The 26,317-nt window shown below is 50.5% G+C and overlaps 2 protein-coding genes across 5 annotated transcripts in view; one reads left to right on the forward strand and one right to left on the reverse strand.

Annotated features, from left to right (window-relative positions):
* Nucleotides 1–7,499, forward strand: part of SEC31B (SEC31 homolog B, COPII component) — a 38,570-nt gene extending 31,071 nt beyond the window's left edge. For all 4 annotated transcript variants that reach the window (XM_087764003.1, XM_087764000.1, XM_087764001.1 and 1 more), the window contains 5 exons: nucleotides 276–331; nucleotides 1,575–1,721; nucleotides 2,144–2,260; nucleotides 4,809–4,880; nucleotides 5,623–7,499. In XM_087764003.1, the coding sequence (XP_087620129.1) occupies nucleotides 276–331; nucleotides 1,575–1,721; nucleotides 2,144–2,260; nucleotides 4,809–4,880; nucleotides 5,623–5,802 (572 nt within the window). In that variant the 3' untranslated portion in view covers nucleotides 5,803–7,499. The remainder of the gene's footprint in view (nucleotides 1–275; nucleotides 332–1,574; nucleotides 1,722–2,143; nucleotides 2,261–4,808; nucleotides 4,881–5,622) is intronic.
* Nucleotides 7,500–7,633: 134 nt separating this feature from the next.
* WNT8B (Wnt family member 8B) lies at nucleotides 7,634–25,536 on the reverse strand. Its single transcript, XM_087766031.1, has 5 exons — nucleotides 25,513–25,536; nucleotides 17,306–17,444; nucleotides 15,793–15,918; nucleotides 13,578–13,720; nucleotides 7,634–13,149 (listed from the first exon to the last, which is right to left on the reverse strand). Exons 1-5 carry the CDS (start codon nucleotides 25,534–25,536, stop codon nucleotides 12,592–12,594), a joined length of 990 nt encoding a protein of 329 aa, XP_087622157.1. The 3' UTR covers nucleotides 7,634–12,591.
* Nucleotides 25,537–26,317: the final 781 nt, after the last annotated feature.

Here is a 26,317-nt window from a genome sequence, read left to right on the forward strand (position 1 = left end):
TATGCCAGTTCAGCCTGGTCAGATATCACCTCATGAAGCCTGTGCATGTACTCAGATGCTAAGAATGTAATTAAGAAAGAGAAAGGGAAGCAAGAGCAGTTCTTGGGCCCATGAGCTGAGCCTGAAATTCCTCAGTTGAAATGGTGTGAAGGTGCAATGATGGGGGAATTGGAACCATGCTGAGGGAAGTTCCAAACCATGCAAGCAACCATAAAGTGTTGCTGTGGCCACCTTTGCAAAGTCTGACATTTGTGTCTTGTTCTCTCTCCTGGCAGCTCAGGAATCTTGGACTGATCCCTCTGCTGTAAGAGGAGGCCTTCAAAAGAAAAAGGTAAGCTTTCAGCTGCAATATGTGTTGGTTGTCTTTTTGCCAGGAAGCTCCATGTAGCAGATACATTCCTATAAATGCTTCCTGTTACAGTCAGCAGGTCTCATTCCATGTTGGTCTGTCTGCTTCTGCATTACGTGCATAGCTAATACTGGAGCCTGTCATCTTGACCCTTTGCCATCCAAACTCACATGCCATTCTCCAGGGTGGCTGTTTTGTAATATCGTTATCATCTGTGATGCTGCATTCTCTGTCAGTACTTCCCAGGCTGACTACAGTCACTTGTTCCTAGAAATATGGGTTTAATCTTATCCCCTTGCCCACACACTTTTTTTGATAGTGGCTGGGGAGATCATGCTCCCTTCGCACCTGACAGCTGGGGGCAGCATTTCCCCTCAGCACAGTGAGACTCACAGTGATTTTCCTCAGGTGCTGATACCAACTGATAAGGCACTTCTGCTGAAAGAAGTTGGGACAGGTGTAGCTGTGAGCTGCCTGCCATGTTGGCCCTGCTGCTCTCTGCCTTGTAGTGATTGCATTGGAGGACCTGTGAGCTGAGCTCTTTTGCAACAAATGCTCTCAGTACCACATTTTTATCACTGCTGTCTGCTGGCAGGTGTGATGAGAAGCTTCTTTGGCACCATTCCCACCCCCCACTCCTCTTCTTTAGCTTGGAACAGACTTCTCGCCCTTTTTCTGGCAGCATAGCTGGGAACCTGCTTCAGGCTGTGCTCACTACAACAGGATTAGCCTCTTGTTAAAGCCATCTCCTTTTGATCTAGCCCCGTTGGAGCGAATCTGTCCTGACTCTCTGGCTTAGCAGGGGCACGATGAAGTGTTTGCAAGAGGATTCTCCCCCCATGTCGTGGGATTTTCCCCAACACTTGCTCTGTTGGACACTTTACTGCTGCTAATCTCTACATTCAGGACTCGTGCCGTCGCAGAGCCAAGGCGGCTTTCTGAGGACCAGTGCTTTCAGGGGCAATGGATCTGTTTGATTGAACAATTCCAGAGGAGTTTTCTTGCTGTCGCTTTGACTGTTCATCTAGGATGCAAGAGGAAGGGCCCCACGCTCTGAGTCAGGGGGCTGAAAGAACAGGGGTGTGTTACACATCATCTTGAGAACTGGGCACTCTGCCAGTTAGAAAGGAAGTTGAATTTGATTGCAGAAAGTGTAACCAACCCTCCTTCCTTGGACTTGGTTTTCTTGATTTTTTTTTTTTTCTTTTCTTTCTTTTGCTGACAGTTGCCTGAGAAATTTACTCCTCCAGCCCCCATCACAGCTCCAGTAATGAGCCTGCCTGCTGAGCCCCAAGGGATCCATCCTCAGCTGTCCAGGTTGCAAGAATCTGGCCAGTCACCCCCAGGAGCACCCAAGGAAGGCAGCCTGCAGGTACCCAGGGAAGATGGGTCATTCCCCAGCCACCAGCTCTTTGTCAAGTAGAAAAACAACTCAGCTTTTGAGATTCTTATTACTTGGTAGCTGCAGGGCTTATGTTGCTCCCTAGCCCTTGTAAGACATCTCTGCCTGAGTGTTAGAGGAATTGCCAGGGTGGAAAATGACACCCAGGTACGGCTGGGAGAGAGGGAGGGAGGGAGGCCAGGCAGGCTGTCAGCCTGCTGGGAGTTGGGATTCCACAGAGGCCTGAAGCTATACCACAGAAGCTATACCGTCTGAAGATGATAATCTAACTCTGTGCTTCCAGGTATTCTCTGGATTTGAAAAGGGGTGAAATTCTTTCTGTTCATAGTTGCAGGAGGGGAATCTACCTCATGCTCCTGTTGCATTCATTCAGCTGCTTCTTTCTCTGTCAGTATCACCAGCTACCTGTGGAGAGGGTTGAGAGGAAGGAGGTGCCCCCTGAGCACCAGGCTCTGAAGACCACATTTGAAGGGTTGGTGCAACGCTGCTCTGCTGTCGCCACTGATCCAGTAAGTCCTCTCTTCTCTGATCTTTGGTTTGTTTGCCCTCCTAGATGTTTGACTGGCACTTCCATCTTTTGGTTGGGAAAAAAGAGGAAGAGTCTTGTCCCTATAACCAAGTTAATCTCCATCTGCCTCCTTCCTTTAGGCTGTAGGCTTGTCCATCTCTTCGGAACTGAGATGCATTCTCTAGCATTTATCCACTGCTGCTCATTGCCTCTCTGGAGCAATGGTTCTGTCCTCCTGGCTCTTTTCTCTGAGGAAAGTAGAAGAAACGACCCAGCTAATTCAGCTTCCTTTTTCACTGGCTTGATCTGTAGGTAGTTCCTGCAGAGCTAGTATTACCAGCTATCCTCAGAGCTTAGAGGGAAAGGCTGAGATATCCTGGCTGGAAGAGAAAGCCAGACAATCTTTGTGTCCGAGTCACTGTAATTTCTTCACCCAGGTTCCTGGAAGGCTGTTGGCATACATGTCACATTGCATGAATGTATCAGGCCAGACTGTCTGGAAGCAGAAAAACAGTGTTTGCAGCACTGTGTTAGGTTGCTAAGTCTTCCCAGAGCTTGGGGGCACCGTGAAGTCTTCCAGAATACCTCTGCTTAGTGGGTGTTGGGATGAGCACTGAGCCCAAACTGCTATCCCAGAGTCAGACAATTTGTGTGCAGCAGCAGCTTTGGCATGTTTGCTCTGTGCTTTCTGGGAGTGCAGTGTAGCAATTTCTGGGAGAACCTAAAGGTTCCCTCTAGGGACAGAAAGGCCTGTTGATTTAGGCTTAAGCACTCGGCTTACATGGAGGTTGAATAGCTGGGTTGGTACAGCAATGCAATGCACCTGGGCTCCTAAGGCTGCCAGGGCTGTCCCAGCGTTGCCCAGAGGCAGGCATTTCTATCCACAGTATAATTTACCTTTGAATGGATTATCCAAGGTGGGGTTAATGGGATTGGTCCCACCAGAGCTTCAGTACTCAGGCCCTTTCCTTGCTGGTTACCTAGACGTGGTGGGTTGACCCTGGCTGGATGCCAGGTGCCTACCAAAGCTGCTTTGTCACCCCCCTCCTCAGCTGGACAGGGGAGAGAAAATATAATGAAAGGCTCGTAGGTCGAGATAAGGACAGGGAGAGATCATTTACCAATTATCATCATGGGCCAAACAGACTCAACTTGGGGAAATTAATTTAATTTATTACCAATCAAAAATCAGAGTAGAATAATGAGAAAATAAAAACTAAATCTTAAAACACCTTCCCCTGACCCCTCCCTTCTTCCTGGGCTTAACTTTACTCCCAAATTCTCTACCTCCTCCCCCCGAGTGGTGCAGGGGAATGGGGAATGGGGGTTGCGGTCAGTTCATCACACATTGTTTCTGCCACTCCTTCCTCCTCAGGGGGAGGACTCCTCACACTCTTCCCCTGCTGCAGTGTGGGGCCCCTCCCACAGGAGACAGTCCTCCATGAACTTCTCCAACAGGAGTCCTTCCCACAGGCTGCAGTTCTTCATGAACTGCTCCAGCATGGGTCCCTTCCATGGGCTGCAGTCCCCCAGGAACAGACTGCTCCAGCACAGGTCCCCCATGGGGTCACAAGTCCTGCCAGGAGCCTGCTCCAGCGTGGGCTCCTCTCTCCACGGGTCCACAGGTCCTGCCAGGAGCCTGCTCCAGCGCGGGCTTCCCACTGGGTCACAGCCTTCTTCGGGCATCCACCTGCTGTGGCGTGGGGTCCTCCATGGGCTGCAGGTGGATATCTGCTCCACCGCTAACCTCCATGGGCTGCAGGGGGACAGCCTGCCTCACCATGGTCTTCACCATGGGCTGCAGGGGAATCTGCTCTGGCGCCTGGAGCACCTCCTCCCCCTCCTCCTTCACTGACCTTGCTGTCTGCAGAGTTGTTCCTCTCACACATTCGTCACTCTCTCCAGCTGCAGTTGTGCAATTTTTTTTCTTTTCCGCCCTTCTTAAATATGTTATCACAGAGGCGCTACCACCGCCGCTGATGGGCTCAGCCTTGGGCAGTGGCAGGTCCATCTTGGAGCCATCTGGCATTGGCTTTATCAGACATAGGGGAAGCTTCTAGCAGCTTCTCACAGAAGCCACCCCTGTAGACCCCCGCTACCAAAACCTTGCCATGCAAACTAGAGTGGCAAGGATATTCCCTCTTTTCTTCAAGGAGACCAGGAAGAAGCTGTTGCTTGGGTCAGCCAGGGTGAGGCTGTCTGAATGCCCCATGTGTCAATTAGTGGATGTTTCTCAAACTTTGGAAGTAGTCACTCTGTCCTGTGGATTGCAAGCACTGGCAGAGGGGAGGAACGCCTAGGCTGGGAGATGGGAAAAGGGGCAAATACAGCGTCCTGTCTTGGGGAAAGAACATGTGCATGTATATGTGCACAGTGAGGGCATGGCTGGCTTGTATCACAGTCCGTGGCTGGCAGAGGCTGAGATGCAGCTGAATTGTAAGGTGGTACGGGAAGAACAGAGTAGGGGAGGGACTGAGCGAGAAAAACTTGGTTCTGGGAGAGGTGGCTTTGAAGCTCTGACAGAGCTAGCAATACCTGTTTCACTTTAGAAAACCCGAAGGAAGCTGGAGGATGCGTTGCAGCGGCTGGAGTGTTTGTACGAGAAGCTCCGCGAGCAGGCGGTAAGTAGATGCCACTATTCCCTGTGGTCCAGCCAAGTTCCTGATCCCACCTTTGCACTGGGTTGTGGGCCTTGGTGTCTGTCCCAGTGTTACCAGCACGTATCTTCTTGAGAAAGCCAGGGGAGTGCCAAACCTTATAATGCACCTTGAATCCAGCCAGCCTTATCTCTTCTTCCTTAACCTTGGCCCAGACATAGTGTAAGAAAAAGCTGGGGAGGTATTTGCAGAATGCTTTTATCCCCAGGAAGTATACTGGCATATAGACAGGTTCCAGATGGGAAGGGGCAATTGGAGGTAGTTGTTAAGTGTGAACCTAGTGTAACCTCTGGCTTAGAAAACTCTGAAGCTGCTGACGCCAATTGCTGGAGGGGTAGCTATCAAGGGAAGAATCCTTTTAACATACACCCTTTCCCTGAGTGTCCATATTAGGCCTGAACAGAGACAGGATTCTGTGCTAGATGGACCTTTGACCTCCTCAGATACATCAGATACTCCATTAATGCTGCCATGTCATTACTTAGGACCTGCACTTACTGTAACCCAGCCTGGGTATTAGACTAATGTTTGTTGTAGGCTGGGAAACCGAGGGAGGAAGCAGGCTATCCTTCCTGCCAGTGCTTGACTGTATGTAGGTGCTGTTTGGTGAGGATGAGGTGGAGAACAGGAGGGAAGGGTGTGGAGGGAGGGGGGGCCTGTGTTACAGTGCTGAGCAATCTGACTCATTTCTGCTTTCTCCCTACAGCTCTCTCCAACCATCCTCATGGGTCTCCATGAAATTGCCCGCTGCATTGAGGCTAGGAACTACCAACAGGGTCTCCTGGTTCACACCCAAGTGGTGAGCAGCAGCAGTTTCAGTGAGGTGTCTGGTTTCATGCCCATCCTGAAAGTCCTCATGACCGTTGCTGGCAAGCTGAACGTGTAGAGTGTGGAGCAGCTGGAACAGTGCAGAGCTGGTGGACTCCCTCACCTGTTGATGTGCTGCAGGTTGTGGACTCTCCTTCTGACTCTGGAGAAATAAGTCTGTGCCAGTGCCTGGAAGTGTGCTGGGCCAGCACGCCTGGCCCCATCCTCTCTCCAGGCAGCCCACTGGTGCCTGGGGCTCCTGGAGACTGTTCTTTCTCTCTCTTCTTTCTTACTAGTCTGAGGCTGCTTCCCAGCCAAGGGATCTCAATTTCAGGCTGTCCAGGTTGCACAGATATCTTCCCTCTTCCCTATATCCCTGACACAAAGGGGAAATTCCTTCCCTCCCAGGCTGATGTTGCTTTTTTTTTTTTTAAGGAGACAAACAGGGCTGGCACCTGCAGCGCCACCAGACAGAAGAGCCTCAGGCTCTATTCCCTGCTGCAGTGTAAACTGCCTGAGTGATAGCTGGGCTCCCTTGGGACCTAAGCTGGGGTGTCCCTGCTCTGTTGGGCTGCAGTGAGGATTTCTGCTCTGGTTCTTCCTTTCTCTTCATTTTCATCTTTGACTCACCCTCTCACCCCTCTGCACCCTTCTACAACTAGGGCTAACTACCAGCCTGCTCTGGGCTAGCTTTGGTTATCTCTCCCTTCTTCACCCAGACCTCTCTTTTCACAGTTGAGTCTCCTGTTCACCCTTTGTCCCCCATCCATTATATCTTTTCCCCCATAAGCTGCAGGCTTGAGTCTTTTATGTTTCAGGCCCAGGGCTGATTCCCCCTTCCAGCTCCTGGGACTCTCCCATTCAGGAATGCTAGCAGGTTAGACTGCTCTGTGTGCTCCTCCCCAGAGCTGGTCGCATCCTGGTTTGGGGCTAAAAGCTGCCCTCTGTGGCTCCTGGGCTTTTTCACTTCCTTTATGTTAGCACAGTTGACCTTTTGCCCACTGGTGTTATCTAAAGGCTTCCTACATTGGGCTTTTCAGACAGTCTAGGGCCTTTAAGAGCAGCAGGCGTTGTTCAGGTCCCATAAAGAATCTCCTCAAGCTACTCTCAAGCCCAGATTGAGCGGGGGGAGACAGCTCATTGCTCCAAGTGTGGCGCGTTCATTCTGCCTACAGTAACAGATACGTGCAAAGGTGGTTCTTGAAGGCCCCTTGTCACTATGGTGGTAGGAATATGCTGCAGGAGGTGATGCTGTCAAGTCTCAAGGATACGGCTGTGCTGAGGCTTTTCATCACTGTGGCACTTCCTCTGGGGTAAAATAGATGAATGAAGCATATCTGTCCTGGGGAAGAAGTCTGGGAAGGCAGATGGGATTTTAGGGCACATCTGTGTATGTCTGTCTTTCCCTTTCTTCCTCCCTTCTTGCTTTCCTCTCTCTTTACCCTCTTTCATGCTAACCAGGCAGCGTAATTGTTGGGCCCTAGCTGGGAGCAAGGCTTCTTCCCAATGTTTGGCTGCAGCTAGCCCCTGCTTGCTCTGCTTGCTGCTTGAGTGATAATGCCATCGTGGGCCTGTGGTTCAGTGACTTACATGAATCAGCCTGCTCTACCATGAGACTTAGGAGGGAGGAGAATCACAGAAGGGAGGGAGAGGACATGTCTCATTCTCTCCTTTCCAGGTCAAAGTGCCTCCTTGTTGCTGCTGTGTTGTTTCTATTGCTGCGGTTTGATGCACTGAGAGATTACAGAACAGTGAAATAAAAGCTGTGTTTTGTGATGCTGCTAGCTTTTTTTCATAGGCTTGTCACCTCTGGCTACAGGGGACTTCCCTCAGTCTGCAGGGCCACCCACTGAGATCTGAGTTCTCAGCTTTGGTGAGGAGGAAAATTGAGAACGATGTGGGGCAAACCAGATTCTGGGCTCTGCTGGTGTGGGCAGCAACTGTCCTGATCTGGTGAGACCTCCGGCCTTACCCACTCCCTAAGGCTGCAGGGTCAGAGAACTGATCTTCTCCAGATCACCCGCCTCAGTTGTGACTGTTCGTCTGCATCAGACACAAGAAGGTCCCTGGGATGTCTGAGGTTCTCTTGGGAAATCACAGCAGTGTTGGGGATTCTACACTCGGCATCGAGAGTTGGAAGTATGTTAGTAAGTAAACAGAGAGCCCTTGATGAGATCCTCTCCTGTTGGAAATCAGCGTTACACCACTGAAGCCATGCCACTTAAAATAGGATGAGGATCTGACCTGTGTGGAAATCAGATTTATACCATTGAATTGTCAGTTCGTACCATTAGTTAATAAGTTCTGAATCTGTTGGCCGATTTCATTTAAGCTTTTAAGGAGGTAAGAAGGCTGAAGTGAAACATCGGTATTGAGATAAAGTCGGTGGGAGTCAAACTAGCTTCTGCCAAAAGACTGATGTAATCTCAAAAAATTTTTGTTTTCTTTTTGCTGTCAGCTGGCTAGCTAGTATATATGTACAGGCCAGCCAGTCAGCACACATGAAACTCTGAAATACACCAGACTATTACCTGGCTTGTGGTTGAAGGACTTGGGAGGAAGTAAAGGTTGAGACAAATTGTTTGGATGGGGAAGATTTGAGGGGCCATTGCTGGGAAGGGAGCAGGGTTTATGAGAGTTCTGGGGTGTTATGGACACAGCACATGCATTCAGGGAAAACCAGCCTTTGTTAGTTCTGCTGCTGGGAGAGGCAAACACCAAGTGCAAGGGACTCTTGCAGAGCTTTTGCAGCCCGGTCTGGGAGCAGTTAGCAATCAGTCCGGCCTCCCAGCTGTCCCCCATCAGGGAGATGCAAGCTGATTTTCAAAGGCAGCACTTTCGTGTTATGACCCCTTCTGATGCTGTACAAGTGAGCAGGTAGCCCTGGAGGCATACATTTGTTTAACGAGTATATAAGTAAAGTCCTAGCTTTCTGAGATCATTTAACAAGCCTGGTATTCCTTAGATTCTGCCTTTCTGGATCCAGTTATAGTACCCCGTGCAGTCCAGCCCCTCTCTTTCTTTAACTCAGGCCACTTGTACCACTGAGAAATAAGCATGGGTTTTCTATGTATTTCTCAGATGCATTTGACTTTAGTTCCCCCCAGCATGCACAGCTCCCGCTACCCGTGGACTCATGCAGAGACTGGCCATTTATCCTGCCTGTGCTGCGAGTCCTTCCTGCTCGCCCCTTTGTCCCACCGTTGCTCAGTTTTGCTTCAGGTTTACCCCGGCGAGCAACATCTCTAAAACTCTTGGTAGGGAAACCAGGCAGGGGGAAGTGAGGTGACCCACGCAAGAGTCTTTGAGAGGCTCGTGGCAGAAGCCCCGTCTCTGTGGCCCTGGTGTGATACATGGCCTCACAAGCCCCACTGGAAAGTGCTTCTCCATGTAGAGCACTATCTCTGCTGGCTGGTAACAGCTTCTGGTCTACGGGCAGCAGCTCCTCGGTGTTGCCTCCTCCCATGTGGGCACATGCTACCACAGCATCCCTGCGCTGCTGGGCAGAGAAAGCGTTTTCTGTTGGGTGAGAAGGCCTTTGGGTCGACAAAGAATTGGGGGGCGGTAGGAAAGGATCCCTGGGCACAGAGAACAGAGCTCTAATCCTGTTGCAGATAACATCATGTCTGCAGGCTAGGCTTGTGTGTGTTTGGGGGAGCTGGAGGGGCAGAGATTGTTAGGCAGTATTTGTTTGTAAAGCCACTTGCTCTGAAGATAATGCTTGCACTAACTTCTATTGAGGGAGCAGTGTGAGTCCCCACAAAGTCCTTTCCCAAAGTGTCTTTGAAGCCAAGAACCCATTGAAAGGAAGAAAGGCCAAGAGAGGGGATTAGTTTGTTCAGCAGCTGTGAATTTCAGTGGGAGGCTGATGAACTCCAAAGTCTTTGTTGAGATTTTTTTTGTAAGGAGCCCTGCTGGAGGGAGAGACCCACACGGGGGCCGCGGCCTTAGACAAGAAGGAATCCGAAGCGGCAGGGAGCTGTAAACGGGCCACAAGGACTTTTCCCAAACACTTTTCGGAAAAGGTGTTGTGAAGAGAGCGGAGGGGGATTAGCATGTGAAATGACACTTTCCATTGACTCCACAGAGGGGAGGGGAAAAGGGCTGGCTGGCTGATTCATTAGCATTTTGTTCCCTTCTCTATTCTGCTCCCCCAGCAGCCCCCCTCCCCTCGCTCCCCTCCTCCCTGAGCCCTCTAAAGAGGTTTGGATTGGAAAAGGGAGCAGGGGGGCTGCCTGTTTGTGTGTCATCTGGGCGAAGGTGACCACCTGGGAAGCTGAATGTAAATATTTCTCCTCTGAGGAATGCGCCTTCATTAAACCGAAATGAATACATGGAAGCATCCAATCCTGCTGCACAATGGCAGCAGTGCCTTTACCGCTAAGGGCTCCTTGTGCCTGGGAGGGGGGACCCCGACCCGCTGCTGAGGTCAGCACATTTTGCAGCTGCGGTCTCGCCATTTTCTCCCAGAGAAAGAAGCCTGCGGTGGTGGGGCTCCCGCTTGTAATGCTCCCTGCATGTCCCCTTCACCAGCAAGCGTCATGTGCCCAGCAGGCACGTCCTGGGCTGTGCCATGGCCTTCGTGGGGCAGTTGTGTGGGGCAATACTGTCAGCCGGTGAGGGACGGGGTAGCACAGCCTGCCATGTGCTGGGGAGGAAGTGGGAAACGGCTTCCACATCTTCTCCTTTTCTTACGCTTCCAGCTGGCTGTGGAATGGGGGACACAGAGGGACAAAGGGGTAGAAGCTGTCCCCTCTGCCGTGCAGTGGTCCCCAAGCCAGCCCGTGCTGGAGCTTTCCCTGCTGGGTGAGAGGCTCTTGCCCCGTCTTTGCTCTCCTGCCCAAGGATGCATCCCTGCCGCAGGGAGATGGAGGAACTGCTGGCAGAGATGCAAGGGAGACCAAGGGCAGGGTCACTGTATTAATAATATTTGCATCTTTGTGCAAACAGCTGGCAGTTCATGTGTGAAGTGGAAGTGTTTCAGCTTTCCCTGAGAATGGGCCACGATTGTTTCTTGCAATTTTTGAAGGGCTAGATTCTTGCTTGACGTGAATGCTCTTGCTCTGGTGAGACCCGAAGCTTGCTGTAGGTCTAAATTCCTACCCCCAATGAAGTAGCCCTGGGACTGAGGGGGTATTTGATAACTAAGAGACACACACAGACTGCTGAGTCTGTATTAACGTATCGTCTCTGAAATGGGCAACTGGGCCCCTGTCTGCCTGCCTCCCATCCCCTTTCTCCCTGTCAGCTGCATTGGAGTTGGAAGCAACCTCAAGCAAGCTCAAGGAGAGAGCAGGCCCGTTCCCCTCCTAGTAGGAGCTGAGGTGGTGCTGTGTGGAGGGAACTGGTCAGCTCTTGTGCTCAACAGATGGGTAAGCAGCTGGGTTTTAGTCTCCACAACTGTAACTACATGCAATTGGATGAAAAAAACCACCCAACTTAAACACAACAGCGTTTTGCAAGCACTTGGCTACTGATTTATTGCATTGTCTATTGGTTTACAAATATTGGCTACAAGACAGCTCTAATGGCCAGTAACTTAGCTCTGCTGGCTTCTTATCTGTCTAAAGGACACTTCAAACAGCAAAGTAGACGATAACCTTACAGCCTGAGGGAGATCACTGTGATGGTGCAGTGAGCTTCCCCAGGTCCTGCAGCTGACAGCTTCTTCCCTCCCTACCCCAGCCATGGCAAGGGAACAGAGATGCATCAGCCAAATCTTCCTGCTGCTTGCTTAGCCTATAGAATATATACAATAAGCAGTAGAGGAAAAACTGTTATGTGTACATCACAGTAACTGTGCAATAAATTAAACTTCAAAGTGCTTCACTTTTTCCTATTTACAACACCATTAAATAGTAACTGACGTTATTTTTTTCAGACTAGGAGGAAGTATTTAGTTAGTTAGCTGACAGGGTAAGAGTGCTTGGCAAGTACACCAGGAGGTGGGGAATGGGCTCAGCTGGCAGCTCCTGTCTGGAAGAGATTTGGGAGGGAAGAGGGACTGGAGCAGTGTGAGGGCATCTTTATGGCATCAATCAAGGGCTTTGGCAGGGATGCTGGCATGAAAAGGGAGACCAGACCTGGAGGCTTAGAAGATACAGAGAAAGCATGTAAAAAGCTAGTGATGGGACTCCTCTTTTGGGCAGCTGTTTAATGGGCAGGTCAAGCAGCATCTCCAATCTTGCTGCTGCCATCTCAAATGCATAGTAAAGCACTGGAGAGCTTAGCAAAGCTGTCAAAGGATGGGAAGTGATGCTTGGGCCTCCTGGAGGCTGGCTTGCTGCAGGGAGGAGTTGCACACCTTTTCTACTCCCTTGTAGTGTAGAACTTAATAAAAGGCAATAACAATTTTATTTTAGTGCCTCTATTTTTTTAGGGTACTGGAAGCCTCTTCTGTTTTAGGGATTACCACTCTGAGTTGCCCAACTCCGGTGGTGCCATCTCAGCTTCCTTGTGCTTTCCTTAGTGTTGATCTCGCTTGCTCAAAAGCCCAGAGCTGGTGCTTGTTTGGGGAACAGACAAGCTCAAAAGAGCAGGAGCCACCGAGACCACCTGTGTTTTCAGTGATAAAACCATAGTCACTGGGTAGAGTGACTCTGGATTGAAGGGACCAAATCTCACCTTGTTTTGTCAACACTTGAGGGTCTTCCCAGAAGTCATCAGCCACTGCACTAATGGGAAATGCCCTGTATGGCCAAGGCCCAGGGGCTCACGAGTGCTCTTTTGCCCTGCCCAAGCCCCAGTGAGGTGGTACTGGAATGAGACAAAACTAAGCCAAAGGGAAATGGTGCCAGGGGGCGGCTGGGGAGATGGGGAGGACAGGAGAGGAGAGGGGCAGACAGGACCATGGAGGAGCAGAGGCAAGTTAGAGCTTTCTTTTGAGCTTGCGGCTGGCCCCGCCACCCCCGCTCCGCTCCCGCTTCTCCTTGCGGACACAGAAGTACTTGGTGACCCGTTTGCGGCACTGCTCGCACCGCACAGCGCAGCACCAGTGGAACTTGCAGTTGCAGCTGGACACCATCTCGGCTCGCCTCTCCTCCACCGCCAGCCCGCAGTCCCCGCACAGCCGCCGGCAGCTCCGCTTCTCCCACTTGCTGAGCGCCTTGCCCCTCTTCAGGCACTCCCTACCCTCCGTGCCCAGCAGCCCCAGCGTCTTGTTCTCCAGGCAGTAGTCAGGAGAGTCTTCTAAATGGACCAGCTCCTTCTTGGAGATGGAGCTGAAGGTCTCGGCGATGGCACCTCGACTGGCAGCACTGTTCCCTGCCCCCTGCAGCAAGTCCACCTTCAGGGCTTTGTGGTACCTCTCCTTGAGGTAAGTGCCCACCTCCCGAAACTCGGGCAGCTGCAGCCAGCAGGTCTGGGTGGTGCAGCTCCCCGACACGCCGTGGCATTTGCAAGTCCGCTTCATGGTCCCTTTCACGGCCTACAGGGTGAGGAGAGAGAGGGGATTCAGGAAAAAGCCCAGAGGGGTCATTTCTGTGCTGCAGTGCATGGACAAGCATGGCTCCAGGCCTGTGGAGGGGTTTGCCATTGACCCTCCCTGCGCAGTACTCCTGCCCAGGGGTGGCTGGCTTAAAGCTCGCAGACTTGCTTCTCCACGGTACTCACCTGCTTGAACTGGGAGAAAGAGGACAGTAGGAAGCCATTAACAGTGTAATCACAGAAGGTTTGCTGTCTTAGAACAAACACCACCTATCAACGTCAATACTGCTGCCATCCCCTTCCCCTCAGCAAGGTATTTGTTTCTTCTGGACATGTGCTTTTAGCCACAGCAAGTTGTGACTCTCCACGGTGAATGGCCAGAGCCAATCTGGTATGGGCTGTCAGGTCTGGAGGGAGAGAGGGGCTCACCTTTCTACCCGCCTCGTTGTTGTGCAGGTTCATAGCAGCTCTGGCATCTTGTCCAGTCTCCAAGGCATCCACAAACTGCTTGGAAATGGCTTCCCCAAAGCCCACGTTGTCGCTGCAGCCTCCCCACAGCCAGCCTTGCCCCCCTAGGAAAGGAGATGAGATGTGTGCTGTCAGGGAACCAGTCCCTCGCCTGCCTGGTTTGTGGCTCTGGGGACAAGAAAGGGACTCAGAAGTGATGGGAGGGAATGGAGGCTGTGGGGCAAATCCATCCTTTCGCCTTGCAATACTCCCTGATTCCCTCCCATTGGGCTCATGCCATTTCTTGTGAGGCCTGGATAGTAAGTGGCTCATGGAGGCAGCAAGGGGTATGTCCTGTGTGACAAACCCAGGGCTTTCCAGGCTTTCTATAGAGCAGGATTCAGAAGCTGTTAATTATCATGCATTAGCAGCCACATAGATAAGGCTTTGGGTCTTTAATCACCTTTCCTCAAACCCTGACTTGAGCCGCTTCAGTCTGACTCACAGGGACAGCATCTTGCTAACGTGGATTAGCGAACTGGTGGAGGCATCCTGGTCAGAGGGAAGAGATTCCCCTCTGCCGGGAAACAAACAAAGCCTGGCACACATGTATTGAGGAGGCCTCTTTTTGGTACACCCAGAATCCTGGGATGATGTTTGGCATCTCAGAAGGGTCTGATTTTCCAATTATCATAAAGAAACAAAGGAGTCAGCACAGAACTGGGAAACGGCACAGCAAGATGTGGAGAGTACTTTTCCTAACTGCGTGGGAACTTGATAACTTAGCTCGGCTGACTGGAAACACATCATGTGGTTTGCTTCTTTTCCTCCTAGAGAAAAATGCCAAATTATTTGATTTGAAACCTGGAACATTCTGATCCTAACGTGCTTTGGTGGTACATCTTGGGAGTTGTGGTTTAATGGCCTTGTGCCTCTCTTGAAAGGCCCAGCCCTTGCCTGGACTTCCCCAGAGCATCACAGCATTTCCTCTCACAGGGAAAGGCAGGGGTGTCTTATGGGAGGTGGGTAATTGCAGTGGATGATGAAGTCCAAATCAAGAGCTGGGACTGAAGGGAGAATGGAAACCTTTCACCAACTTGGATTCAGTGCAATGGCATTTAGAATTGAATCTCACTGCTTTGGACAAGTCCCAAAGTTTCCTTTGCCTTCCAACGTTTTAAGTTCACAATGGAAAATTTTCATGAAAAACAGATATGTTTTGGGGAAAAGAAGTGTAGCATGGCTAACTCAGTTTTCCAGAGAAGATAAGATTTGGTGCGTCATTGCCCAAAAGTCTTGCTCTGCTAGAGATGGACTATCCCATGCCTCAGACACCTAAGAAACAGTGGCTGTTTTAAAAACTATTAGCTAATAAAGCAAATTACTAAATACTGGACACTGCAGAGGAGTTTGTCATAAACTGACATTACTGACTGCCCAGTGTGGCTGGGCGGGGAACGGCTTTTAAAAGATTTTGATAATTTCAAATTTGACCTCTTTCCATTCAAAACAAAAGACCAAAATGTCAATGTTTTCTGTGAAAGGCGAGTGGAGAGCTGGAGCGGTGCAGCCTGGGGTTCCCCACTCAGGGGTGCTCAGCGGCTGCAGGCCTGGGTACCGCTGTGACAGGAACAGGGTGAAGGCTGTGTGCTGCCACAGCGGTTCTCCTGGTTGTGCTCTCACGTGCCTGCCACGCTGACAAACACTGGAGGGGTCTATGAATGCCACCCTGCCTTCCCTCTTGGTAATTCTGCTCTGGGGCCACCCTGGTCCTTGCTCACCCTGGGAGCCCCGAGGTCCCTGACCAGCGCTGCTCTAACCAGACCTGCGCTTTAGATGCATGGCATCAGATCCTCTCCTCTACCTGTACCATACAGTCATTCCCTCCAGCAGGTTAAACAGAGTTGTTCTTGATTTGAACCAGGGAAACTGCAACCCCCTTCTACTTTCCTGCTCATTTAGAAAGTAATGGAAAGCATCAAGGGCTTGGTCTGAGCTGGTGAAAATTGGAGGTGGCTCCATTAGCTTCCACAGAGATACTTTGGTTTGAGCCAGGCAAAGCTCTGCTCTGGGCATTATTTCCAGGTGTGGGGACCAGGAGGAGGAGTTGTTTCTGCAGGCCTCAGTAAAGGAGAGGAGAAGATCTGTCTCCTCCACTTGGAACATGAGAGAGGGACAGCAGCTCGTCTCTCCTTACCCAGCTGTCCGTTGCGGGAGTCGTCACAGCCACAGTTGTCAAAATCCCCCAGGCTGCAGTTCCGGGTCAGCGTGTACATGACACCTGCAGAGCTGATGGCGTGGACAAAAGCAGTTTCTCGGTTTGCTGTCAAGTGGGAAAACAAGGAGAACAGATATGCTAAAGATTTCATGGCGAGACCAGTGTTAGAAAGGACTCCTGCCATGCAGGAGACTGCGTAGGAACAGATTTGCAATGGGCAGGGCTTTGTAGGGCGGACAGGAGTCCCTACATGTCAGATTAGCTTAGTTTTGGCTTGAACTGCACAAAGACAGAAGCTCCCAAATTCGATCCAGACTGACTCGTGCCATTTCCAAGGGTATGGATGAGTTTAGCACTTGGCTGTCCTTGGGGGAGCTCAGCAGTGGGGATACAGCACAGACAGCCAAATGTCCCCCATGTTTCACTAATACACCCCAGAGGGGAAGGGGCCCTCTCCAAGGATCAAAGAGCTCCTTCTCCACAGTCCCCTCGAGCCTTACCTTCTGCTGGACACTGTCCAGACTCAGAGCAGTGACCATACCTACCCAACAGGATCGGTGTGGTGATCATCAGCTGACTTCACTGAGTCTTCGGCTTTCATTTAATGCCAGCAAGCTCTGGATCTGAGCAAATAACCTTGATGGGAATGGTTCAGGGACCCACTCCCAGTCCCAGGGTGTTACTTTGTGCTGCAATTGCCTCCTCAAGGCCCCACTTTGAAACCTCTGTCCACCTCTGCCTGGGGCCCTGGTCCCTTGTCTGCTGCCAGTCCCACCAGAGGCCTGAAGCTCTCCTCCATGCCCAGGTCCTGCCTGTACAGGGCAGATATGAGCTCAGCCCAGCATCATACATGGGTCTAGAGGACCAGGTATACACTGAAACATTTCCTGGCACCTGCAAAAGGGTAAGGAATGGGATACAGTGGCAACGACCACAGCCCTGTGCCCTGCTGGATTTCTGCCCAAGGTGACTCTGACATCTGGAAGATTTGGGAAGACTTTTCTCCTGCCTCTTGGCCAGAGCACAGCCACTGATGAACTCTTTCCTGCTCCCTTTAGCCATATCCCTCTGCTTGCCACCCCACCACCCCGTGCTGGTTCTCAGCCTCCCTGGGACACCCTGGCCAGAGACACCACCTAGGTGTGGCGTGTCCAGCAGCCTATGCCGCAGTCATGGTGGTGCATCCTTGTGGGGAGCCGGTTGTGTCAGAGTTGGTGGGACACTCCTGTCCTGCACAAGCTGGGACTTGGTGGGTCTGGAGGCGATGCTGGTGTTGCAAGGCTGCCTTGTCTTGAAGCTAGATCCCAGCATGTGTCTGGGAGCTGATGGGTGAAGGAGCCTCCTGGAAAGATCCCTCTGGGGCATTCCTGGGAGATGTACATCTCAGGTGGGGATGGAGAAGAAAAGGAGGCACTTGGGAAGAGAGGAGGGGCCTACGGGCTCTAACCTGTAGCGAGGGGGTCCCAGTAGTGGTATCCAATGCTTTCCTTACCACTGCGCAGCCCGCCATGGCTGGAGAGCTGCAATGCCCTCTCAGGGCAGTTCCAGCGGTCCCAGGCGAACTGGAACTTGCACTCCTCGATGCCGCTCTGTGCCCCGGCCGCCACGCTGCTGGAGTAGATGAGATAGGCCTAGGAGCAGAGCAGCAGGTCAGGAGGAGGGAAGGTGTGTGCCCCACTTCAGCCCCCCCAGCATTAACTTGCAAAACTGAGTCAGGATGTGTTGGCCAGCATGCAGGGACACTCCCATGGGCGACAGGCTGGGAACATCCCCAGGCTACTCCCAGGGTCCACTCAGCAGCTCTAGTTTCCATTGCAGGCAGTGCAAAGCTGGTGTAGCCCCAGCTGCTTCCCACACAGCGGTGGGGCTGATGCAGGTGTAGCTTTCCTGCCTGGCACTGCATATCGTGGGTCTTGCTGCTTTGGGGTCTAGATGGATGGAGAAGCACACTGCAAAACACCAGGAAGAACGTGGCCCCAGGCTCCCCAGCAGGCTGGCATTCAACTGAAAATAACTTGCATGCCATCTCACAGAGACAAGATGTACAGAGCTGAGGAGGTCTCTCAGGCTTGGCTCCCCTAGGGAGTGGAGCTTGCCAACAGCAGCAGCAAATGCATTTTCTGCTGTGCTGGGTCAGAGCCTGAGCCTCCCAGGGGGAGAAGGCCGAGGTGTTGGCTGTTAGCCATGTTAGGAGATGTGCCAGCCAGCCCCTGCAATGGGGAACCCCTCATCTCTCCAGTGTGAGAGGAGGCAGAGCCTTCTCCTCAGAGACCAGGGAGCTGCAGGCCAGCAGGTGCCTCAGCCTGCCTCCTCCTCCACCGCACCCCCAGGGGGACAGCCAGTGCTTCGGGGCAACGTTGCTCCACCATAGCATTGAGAGCTGTAGAAGGAGCTAGATGGGCTTGGAAGTGTTCCCGGGGAATAGCCAGAACAAAAATCGCGTGAATTTTACAACTGGTTCTGGCTAGGAAAAAAAAGCCTCTGAAAGAGGTGTGCAAGGAGGCAGGGGGTCAAAAATACTGAACAAGGTTCTGGCAATTCCAGTTGTGCTCCTTGGGGAAGTATGTTTTGCAGAGCCTACAGAAAATACCTTTCCAACTTGATCAGTGTGGGTCCTGATGCTAACCTGATCATCAGGAAGCAACAGATGACAGGTGAGAGCCTCAGCTGGTGCCAATAGCCAAATCTTCAAAATCTGGCCCCAGCCAGCTTAAAAGGACCCCAGGCTGACTTTGCTTAAGGCTGGTATAGCCTAAGGAGCTGCAGCTTGTAGCAGGTTATTCCTGACCCTCCTCTGCCTTGTTGCTGGAATCCTTGGGGTGAGGGGAGCTCTGGCCAGGGCTAGATGGAGAGGAGTGGGAAGGAGGAACCCCTCCCTCCCTGGGTTTAGTGGAATCAGGGACAGAGATCAAAGGAATTTCTCTTACCTTGGGGCCTGTCATCAGGAAATTATTCACTGACCTGGAAGACAGAGACAGTATCAGCAGTGGGGGGGTGATGGCGGAGGGGCCTAGGGAATGCCTGGCATCCCAGGGTTCTCCTCTCGCCCCTGCAGCCTGCCTGTCTCCTGGCTGCAGGCACCTTTCGTCTCTCCCCGTTTCCCCTTGCTGTTCCCTGCGTGCCAGGACGGTGCCTTCTCCTTCCCTCCCCACCCTGCTCCCCCAGCCAGGCTGTACAGGGCTGCAACCCCCTCACTGCTCCCTCCTTTTGCTCTCTTCTGCACAGCTGCCTTTCATACCAAGCCCCCTGGGGTTTTTTAGTGCTTTCCTGTTGCCCCAGCCTTGCTTTTTTTACTGCTGCTCAGCTTAACTCAGGGTAGTGTTGCCCCCAGCCTCAGGAGCTGGACCATGTGCCAGCACCTGTCTCCTTGTGGGGCCATACCAAGGGAAGGAGGAGGTCACACTGCTGCTCCTTCACACTGTGCGTCCTGGCAGCATCCCCCCAGCGCGTGGTCCCTTGTTTTCCTGCGGTGCCAGCTCTGGCTGCCCACAATCTCCTCTTGGTCATGTTATGGTGATGGCTGAGCACAAACATGCTTGTCCTCCCCATCCTGGTGGGCATAGCACAGCGGGGGAATGGGAGTATGGGGAGGAGGGGTGGTCCTAGCCAAAATTAAACTTTCTGGGGTTCCCACTGAAGCTGTGAAGGGATCATCTCAGCCCTCCAGAGAGATGAGTGAGTGATGTTATCCCCTGGGGAGGACACTGAGGCCAGAGAGGTGGCATGAGTGGACTGAGACCTTGTAGTGAGTGAGTGAGTGAGGAAAAAGCTAGAGCATGCACTCAGAGCAACTGGGCTCTTCAGCTTCTTCTTGAGATGATGTTCTGCTTCAAATGCTGTGGAGTATGCCTCTCCTTTTCAGCTAGCCCTCACAGAGCCTTAACCCACACTGTTCCTTCAGCAGAACAGGATGCTCCACTGCAGTTGGGCTACCTGGCTTGCAGTGATGCTTGCTGCTTTTCTAGCTCCTCTCCATTCCCTGAAAATCCCAGTAGCTGGGCAGACCGTGGCTGGACGCAGGGGAGAAAGGCAAGGGTTAGGGTATGGTTTTTCCTCCCTGCATGTTTTCAAGTGATGCTGTCTGGAGCCACAGGTATCCCTGGTAAGGGAGAGAAAGGCACTGTCCTGTTGTGGTACAAATCCAGCATGGAGAGTGCGGGGGCATCCCAGGGTGGGCTCAAGCGCAGGCGGAAGCAGGCACTGCCATCCCAAGCCGGGGGACAAAGCGTAGCCATGCTGCAGCCCTGCCGTGGACACAGGGGCAGACAGAGTGGCAGGACTGGTGCCCAGACATCAGACACGAGAGATTTAGAGAGGATGTTTCCCTGCCCTGGAAAATTGCTCCTGCAGTCAGCGAGCCCATTTCACCTCTGCTAGAACTGCCCTCACGGAGATCCTCTCCGAGGTACACCACAAAAAGGAGGTCTGGTTATTTTAGCTTGGTCAAAATCACAAGAAACCTGATCTTTGCTATTACTTACAGTTTAGAAAGAGTTGAGAGAACTAGTTTGCAAAGTTTCGCTCTGGCAAGTTTAACTTTTTTTTTTTTTTTTTTTTTTTTTTTTGTGAAAATGTGTTCATATTGATGAAGCTTGCTTTGGGAAAGATTCCCCTGGGTCAAAACGGGAGGGAGAGGGCTCTGCCAGGGCACTGCAAGAGCAGGAGATCCTTTCCCTTTGTTCCAGGCCTGGGATTCAGATCCAGCTGTGCTCCAGCCCCCGTGGGCACTTCAGCACGAAGTCGATGGCTGTTTTGCAGAGGAACTTTCCTTTGGGAGCTGCTTCTGCATTGTACAGCTAATTAAATATTTCCTGGGACTTGGAGAGACTGCATCTGCAGCCGGGTGATTAGAGCATCGGGTGACCTGAATCACACAGGGCCATGAACCTGGGGCTATTCAGACTGTGTAAGCTCCATGGGTCCCCATCCTAACGCAACTGGGTAGCAGCATGAACAAGTCATTTTTCCATCTGGTTTCCCTCCTGTCCTTTGCCTTGATCTTAAGTGCTTTGCTATGGGGACCACACTCAGGATGGTGTCAGCGTGAACCTGAGCCCCTGGTAGCAGCTGTGAGAAAACTGGTAAAATGCCCCTGCGCAGGGAAGATCTAGAGAAGTGTCAGTCCTCTCTTATGTTGCTTTTGTGGCCAAAAGAAGAGATACATCCCATCTGCATTGCTTTCCACCTGGGTAGGAAAAGCCAAACTCACAGTGTGCAAGAAGGATTTGCTCAGGAGGAGGACAGTAATCCACCATTTCAGGGTTTACAGCAAACCAGCCTGTTAGCAGGTGTCAATTGACATAACTGCATTGAAGCAGAGGACCTGTTCCTCCCGGGATAAACCCCAAGGTTCACAAAAAGGCCAAGTTCAGGATATGCGAATTCACCATCTGCAGCTGAGCAAATGGTACAGTAGCAATTTCCCAGCAGGATATTCTAAACATTTTTATTAAGTTGGAGAGACAGAAGGCATTTTCGCTGAGCTCTCTGATCGACAGGCAGGCACGCTGCTGGGCGGGTTTGTAGGACTTAGACAAGTAAAGGATTCATTTAGGCTGGTACACTTGACCCCCCACATTTAACTCTTGCAGCTGCAAGTGGATTCAGGAGAAGGGGACATGGGACAGTTTGAATATCAGGGTGCTGTGTGCTGCAGAATGGGCTGTCATATGGCTGGAGGGTAGCTGGAATTTTTCTTATTTATGCTGAGAGGGAAGGAAAGAGTATAATGGAGAAAACTCTGTGCACTTTGTCTTTGCCCATATGATCTAGCTAAGAAAAAATGCATCTCTATTCTGCATATAGGCTCCAGCAAGGACAGAGAGTAATTCAGCCACTGGTTCCACGGATGTAGTGAAAATGCCACTAGGGTCATCTCTGTGCTGCAAATAGGAATCACTATGAAAATGAATCTCACTTCATTTTTGTCTCTGTAGTGTGATTTTTAATCATTTATTTATTTCTACTAATTTTCCATACCACTGTAAAGGAAAGCAGAATGCAATCCTAAACTAACTAGCTAGCTGCATCCACAATGGGTGTAAACCAGCCCAATTCCCATGACTTCGGTGTCACCACACTGATTTAAAACTTTTTGAAATCACACACATGAAAGGAAACACTTGGCGTTATTTCTCTTCTCTGACAAAGCTTACAGGGTTTCTAGCTATCTAAACCCCTTTCCTGCCACCTTCAAACTCCAGGACAGCGTTACACGGACTGAAGCGGAGCAGAGACAGACCTCAGAAGGTAGAGAGAGGAGCCCCACCAAGTCCTTCAGCCCCCTGCCCAGGGCACTGGGCAGGGCACTGCAACTCTATGCATCCAGGTAAAAAGCAAATCTAGGGCATGTGACTTTCATTGCATCTGATATTAGGGAATTCTCTCAAAGCTAACGAATATCCATAGCATAGTTCTCTATCATAGTTTTATTGAACCCAAAAGCAAATAACCCTGCCAAGCAGCTGTCCCATTATATTTCATACATCAAATACTAATAAGCCTCTGATAATTTCTGCTCAGTTACAACTTTAACCAATAACAGCATCCTCCTCCTCAGTTTAATATGCCCCAAGAGCCTTATCAAATCTTCCATTAAAGTATTTGTTTGATACCTTATCACCCACTCATGCTACTGTGCTGCTTGTTCAGCTCTTTAGAAAATTATAAAGCTGTATTTAGATCTTTACTGTCATTATTGTAAATACAGAAAATGTACACAATTTCACTTTGGATATGAGTTTTGTTCTCAACTACAAACTCTCCCAAGTTTTTAGAAAACCAGTGATACTGGAAACTAAAGGTAATCCCACAGCTGAAGTGTAAAAAACCATTTAGAAACAAGCTGCTGCATTAGAGATTGTTACACTATTCCCAAAGGATAGGAGACTGGCAGGCAACTCATTAACATTTGGAGCTTTACAGGTTTTTTTCTTAATTTCTGTCCATTTTGTTATATTTATTTGTTTTTTTAGCTCTTTAATGCAACCTTGTCATTTTGCTCATCTAGAAACATGCTGATCATTCAACCTAGCTGAGACGGCAGAATCTAATCCACACTCAGAGAAGGGAAGTGGCCACATATATATAAAAGAAACTATTGTTGATCTGTTGCCCCCCACTCCCAATTCTCGTGATTAAACCACAGGAAAAAAGAATCTTGTTGCGTTTTAAGCTGTTGGATCAGATAAAGAAGACCAGGAAAAATTGCAAGCAGGATTATTGTATGATTCCCACGAACCTTGCTTTTTTCTCCTCAAGAGTTAAGGGACAGAGTCTGTAATGCTATCGTTTCGAATAAAGTTTGCAATTTTCCTTTCTCTCAGGAAATCATGACCTATGAGCAACACACGGAGAGAAGCAGGGCTATCTTGATCCATAAACTTTTCTCTTAGATAAAAACTTCTGAAAGGCAGACAGGGAATTTAGACATCCAACTTGCATTGAAAATGCCTGGGATTTCTACATTTAACTCTACTTTGTGCTCTGAAATTTCTCCCCTTTGAACTGTTTCTTTAAAATGTTGATTTTTTTTTTAATCTTTTAATGTATTTTAAGTCTGTTTATATTGAGGAAAGCAAGAGACATACACAGGAAGAGTGGAAAAATAAAAATAAAATCAGCATGAGTTCTTGCCTAGCTTCACTTCATAACATACATATTCCCCTTGTTCCAGAAGGGAGATTTATCTGGAGTTTGCTGCTGTATAATATTTAGACATATACAAATTGTTGCACATTCTTTTAATGAAGGGAGTAGAAAATCTCTGAAAGAACATAAATTTCACTCCCAGCCTAACAGGAATGGGTTCCTATTTACTCTTGAGTTTCTCTTTCTGTAATTTTGGTTTCTCCATCCATGGTAATAACCCTAGAGATCTGCTGTGGGGAAGGCAGGGGATTTTAGTAATTAAACAGGAACAGACTTTCTTTGCTGTTAGAGATAAGTCTGTAACCCACTGAGCAGATTCCCCAGGTCATCACAGAAATGGAGAATAAAGTCTGGGTACTCAGTAAAAATCACATAGGAAAAAATATCTACAGAGCCAGGTCATTTGAGCCCATCTCCGTTTGAGCATAGGATAGATAAACTCTGCAAGGAATGATACGAGATTTGATGCAAGTATAATTTCCTTCTGCTCACCCTTATAAAACATTTCTGGAAATAAATATAAAACCACCCTTAGGACAGAGAAAGAGGCCCACAGGAGATGACCACAGGTTTGTGCATGGGGAGACTGGTCTGATGGGACCCAGGTGGTTGGGAACCAAGCTGTAGCAATCGCCATACCGAAAGCTTCTCCCCAGGAAATCCTAATACATGAATTTCAGACATGTGTAATCCTGACCCTGTGGCTGCCAAGGAGTCCAGGTCTCAGGCTGCTCATCCAGAGTGATGCTCCTGTGGATCTAACTCACCCCTGCTGGCTCTGAGCTCTTAATCAGGGACTGTCCTCTTTGGGGAGCGTGGGAGAAGCCCCAATTGATTTGATTAAGACAAGAAACAAGCAGACTGTGAGCCTTTGGAAAAACAGAAATCCCTGGCTCTGCCATTGGGTTATCTTCCCAGTTGAAAGTGAAGGGCTAGATCTTCCACTCCCCTCTACTCTGTTATGCCCCAGGTCAGTATTTGGCCCATCGCGTTACTGCTGGAAGACGAGGGAGAAGAAGGGAACTTTCTCTGCTCAGATCTAACCTCTCTCCCAATGAATGTGTTGGGACTTAGTTAAATATCTGGTCCCATTAAAGACCAGAACTGAGCTAAGTGGAAAAGAGGGGACATTTAGGAAGGTGAAGAGGAATTTCCTTAGGGTGTCCGGGAAGAGCACCTGCCTGTGACACAGACTGAGGTGCTCTCGATACTCACCAGGCACAGCAGGATTGGAAGAAGGGAGTGAGGAAGAAGATGCCCAGATAAGGGTCCATGTGAAATATAAAATCCAAATAAAGAGGGAGAAAGGAGATCCTAAAAAAACCCTTGTGTACCACCACCACCAGAGAAAAGAAAAAAAAAAGAAACACAACAAAATTAGGGAAGGGATGGAGTTATTTTCCACCCGGCGCTCCTGGTGTGATGAAGAGGCGTATGCCCCCTGAATCCCAACTTCTGTGAAGGGTAACCAATCCTAAAGTAAGAGCTAAAGGGGGTTGGTGAAATGGAGCCGCAGAACTTCCTAAGAAGAGATTATCTACTTAATTAAAGATTTTTTTTTCCCTAAGTCCTTCAGCCAATCAGGACTTAAGTGCCAGAGAGAGACTGAACTGATGAAAAGAACACCCCAGGTTCCTCGAAGACAAATGCACCACGAAAGGGATAAGAGGGAGGGAAAAGGGGAAAACAAAAAAAAAGAAAGAAAAAGAGAGAGAGAGAGAGAGAGGGATAAAGAAAGAGACAGCAAATCCCTTAAAGTAATCACTATATTCAGTCTCCACCAGCACTGCCCTGCCTCTCCATCCCCCGCAAAGGCAACTGGAAGGGCTGCTTTCGGCATGCCTTCACCTCCTCCTGCCCTGGAGACATCGCTGGGGCCAGGGTGTGCTGGGTGCTCTGGGATGGGGGGCTTGGGTTCAGGCCACTTGTGACCACTGCTTGGAGGCCATGGAGTGTGCTTCAGGGAGAAGGCTGGGAAACAGATATGTGAACATCATCTCTGCCTTGGACTCCCCCAGGAGTTTAAGAGGAATCAGGGCCAGTTCCTACCTCCATCTGCTCCTCCTTCATCATGGTGACCTGCTCTTTGTTCCTACCTCCTCCTTGCAACACACCACCCTCACCCCAGGAGAAAGGCCTCTGACTAAACCTTCCCTTTCCCCCTTAATTTTTTGCTTTTGGGGTTTCCCATAAAGTCCACAGGAGAGGGTCTTTGGTTTGGGAGGGTCAGTGGCCTCTCAGTGAGGGCTCATCCCAGGTCAAGTGCATCCAACCTGTGCCTCCTGGCCACGTGGGACATCCCAGTTACTGTCACACTGCCCACCACAGCCACTCTGACCGGCCCTAGGTCAACAGGACCAGCCATGCTGCCCTGTCCCAGAGCCGTAGGAGCACTGCACAGCTGATTTTCACGCTGTGGACATAATCAGCTAAAATGTGGGCTGAGACCAGTCTAACTCATTTCTCCAGAGCAGAAGAGCTGGACCAGGGAAAGATTTGAAGGGTAGCAAGACCCCCTGGCTGGGCCATCAGGCAGGGCTAGCTGGAGGCTGAACTTTGCTCAGGGCCACCTCAGGCAGATGAAATGTCCCTCCCGGGTTGCACTGTCTCGAGGAGGGAAACCTGCCGGGAGGGAAACCTGCTGGGCAGAGATTTGCTCTCAGCCAGACTTTGGCTATGCCAAGCCTGACTCTGCCCAGGCCAGGTGGCTCCGGCCAGGCACGTGCGGGGCACAGGGTGCTGCTGGCAAAATGCTACCTTTGCCCCGACTGCTGCCCACGCAGCCAGCAGGGCCCCGGCGGGGTGCCTGGGCTGTTTGCAAGCACCTAGGTAAGGAGAAAATGCAGCCACCAGC

Source organism: Nipponia nippon, unplaced genomic scaffold (assembly GCF_047370975.1).
Source record: "Nipponia nippon isolate SJK-2023a ecotype South Korea unplaced genomic scaffold, ASM4737097v1 scaffold_3, whole genome shotgun sequence".
NCBI classification, from domain to species: Eukaryota; Metazoa; Chordata; class Aves; order Pelecaniformes; family Threskiornithidae; genus Nipponia; species Nipponia nippon.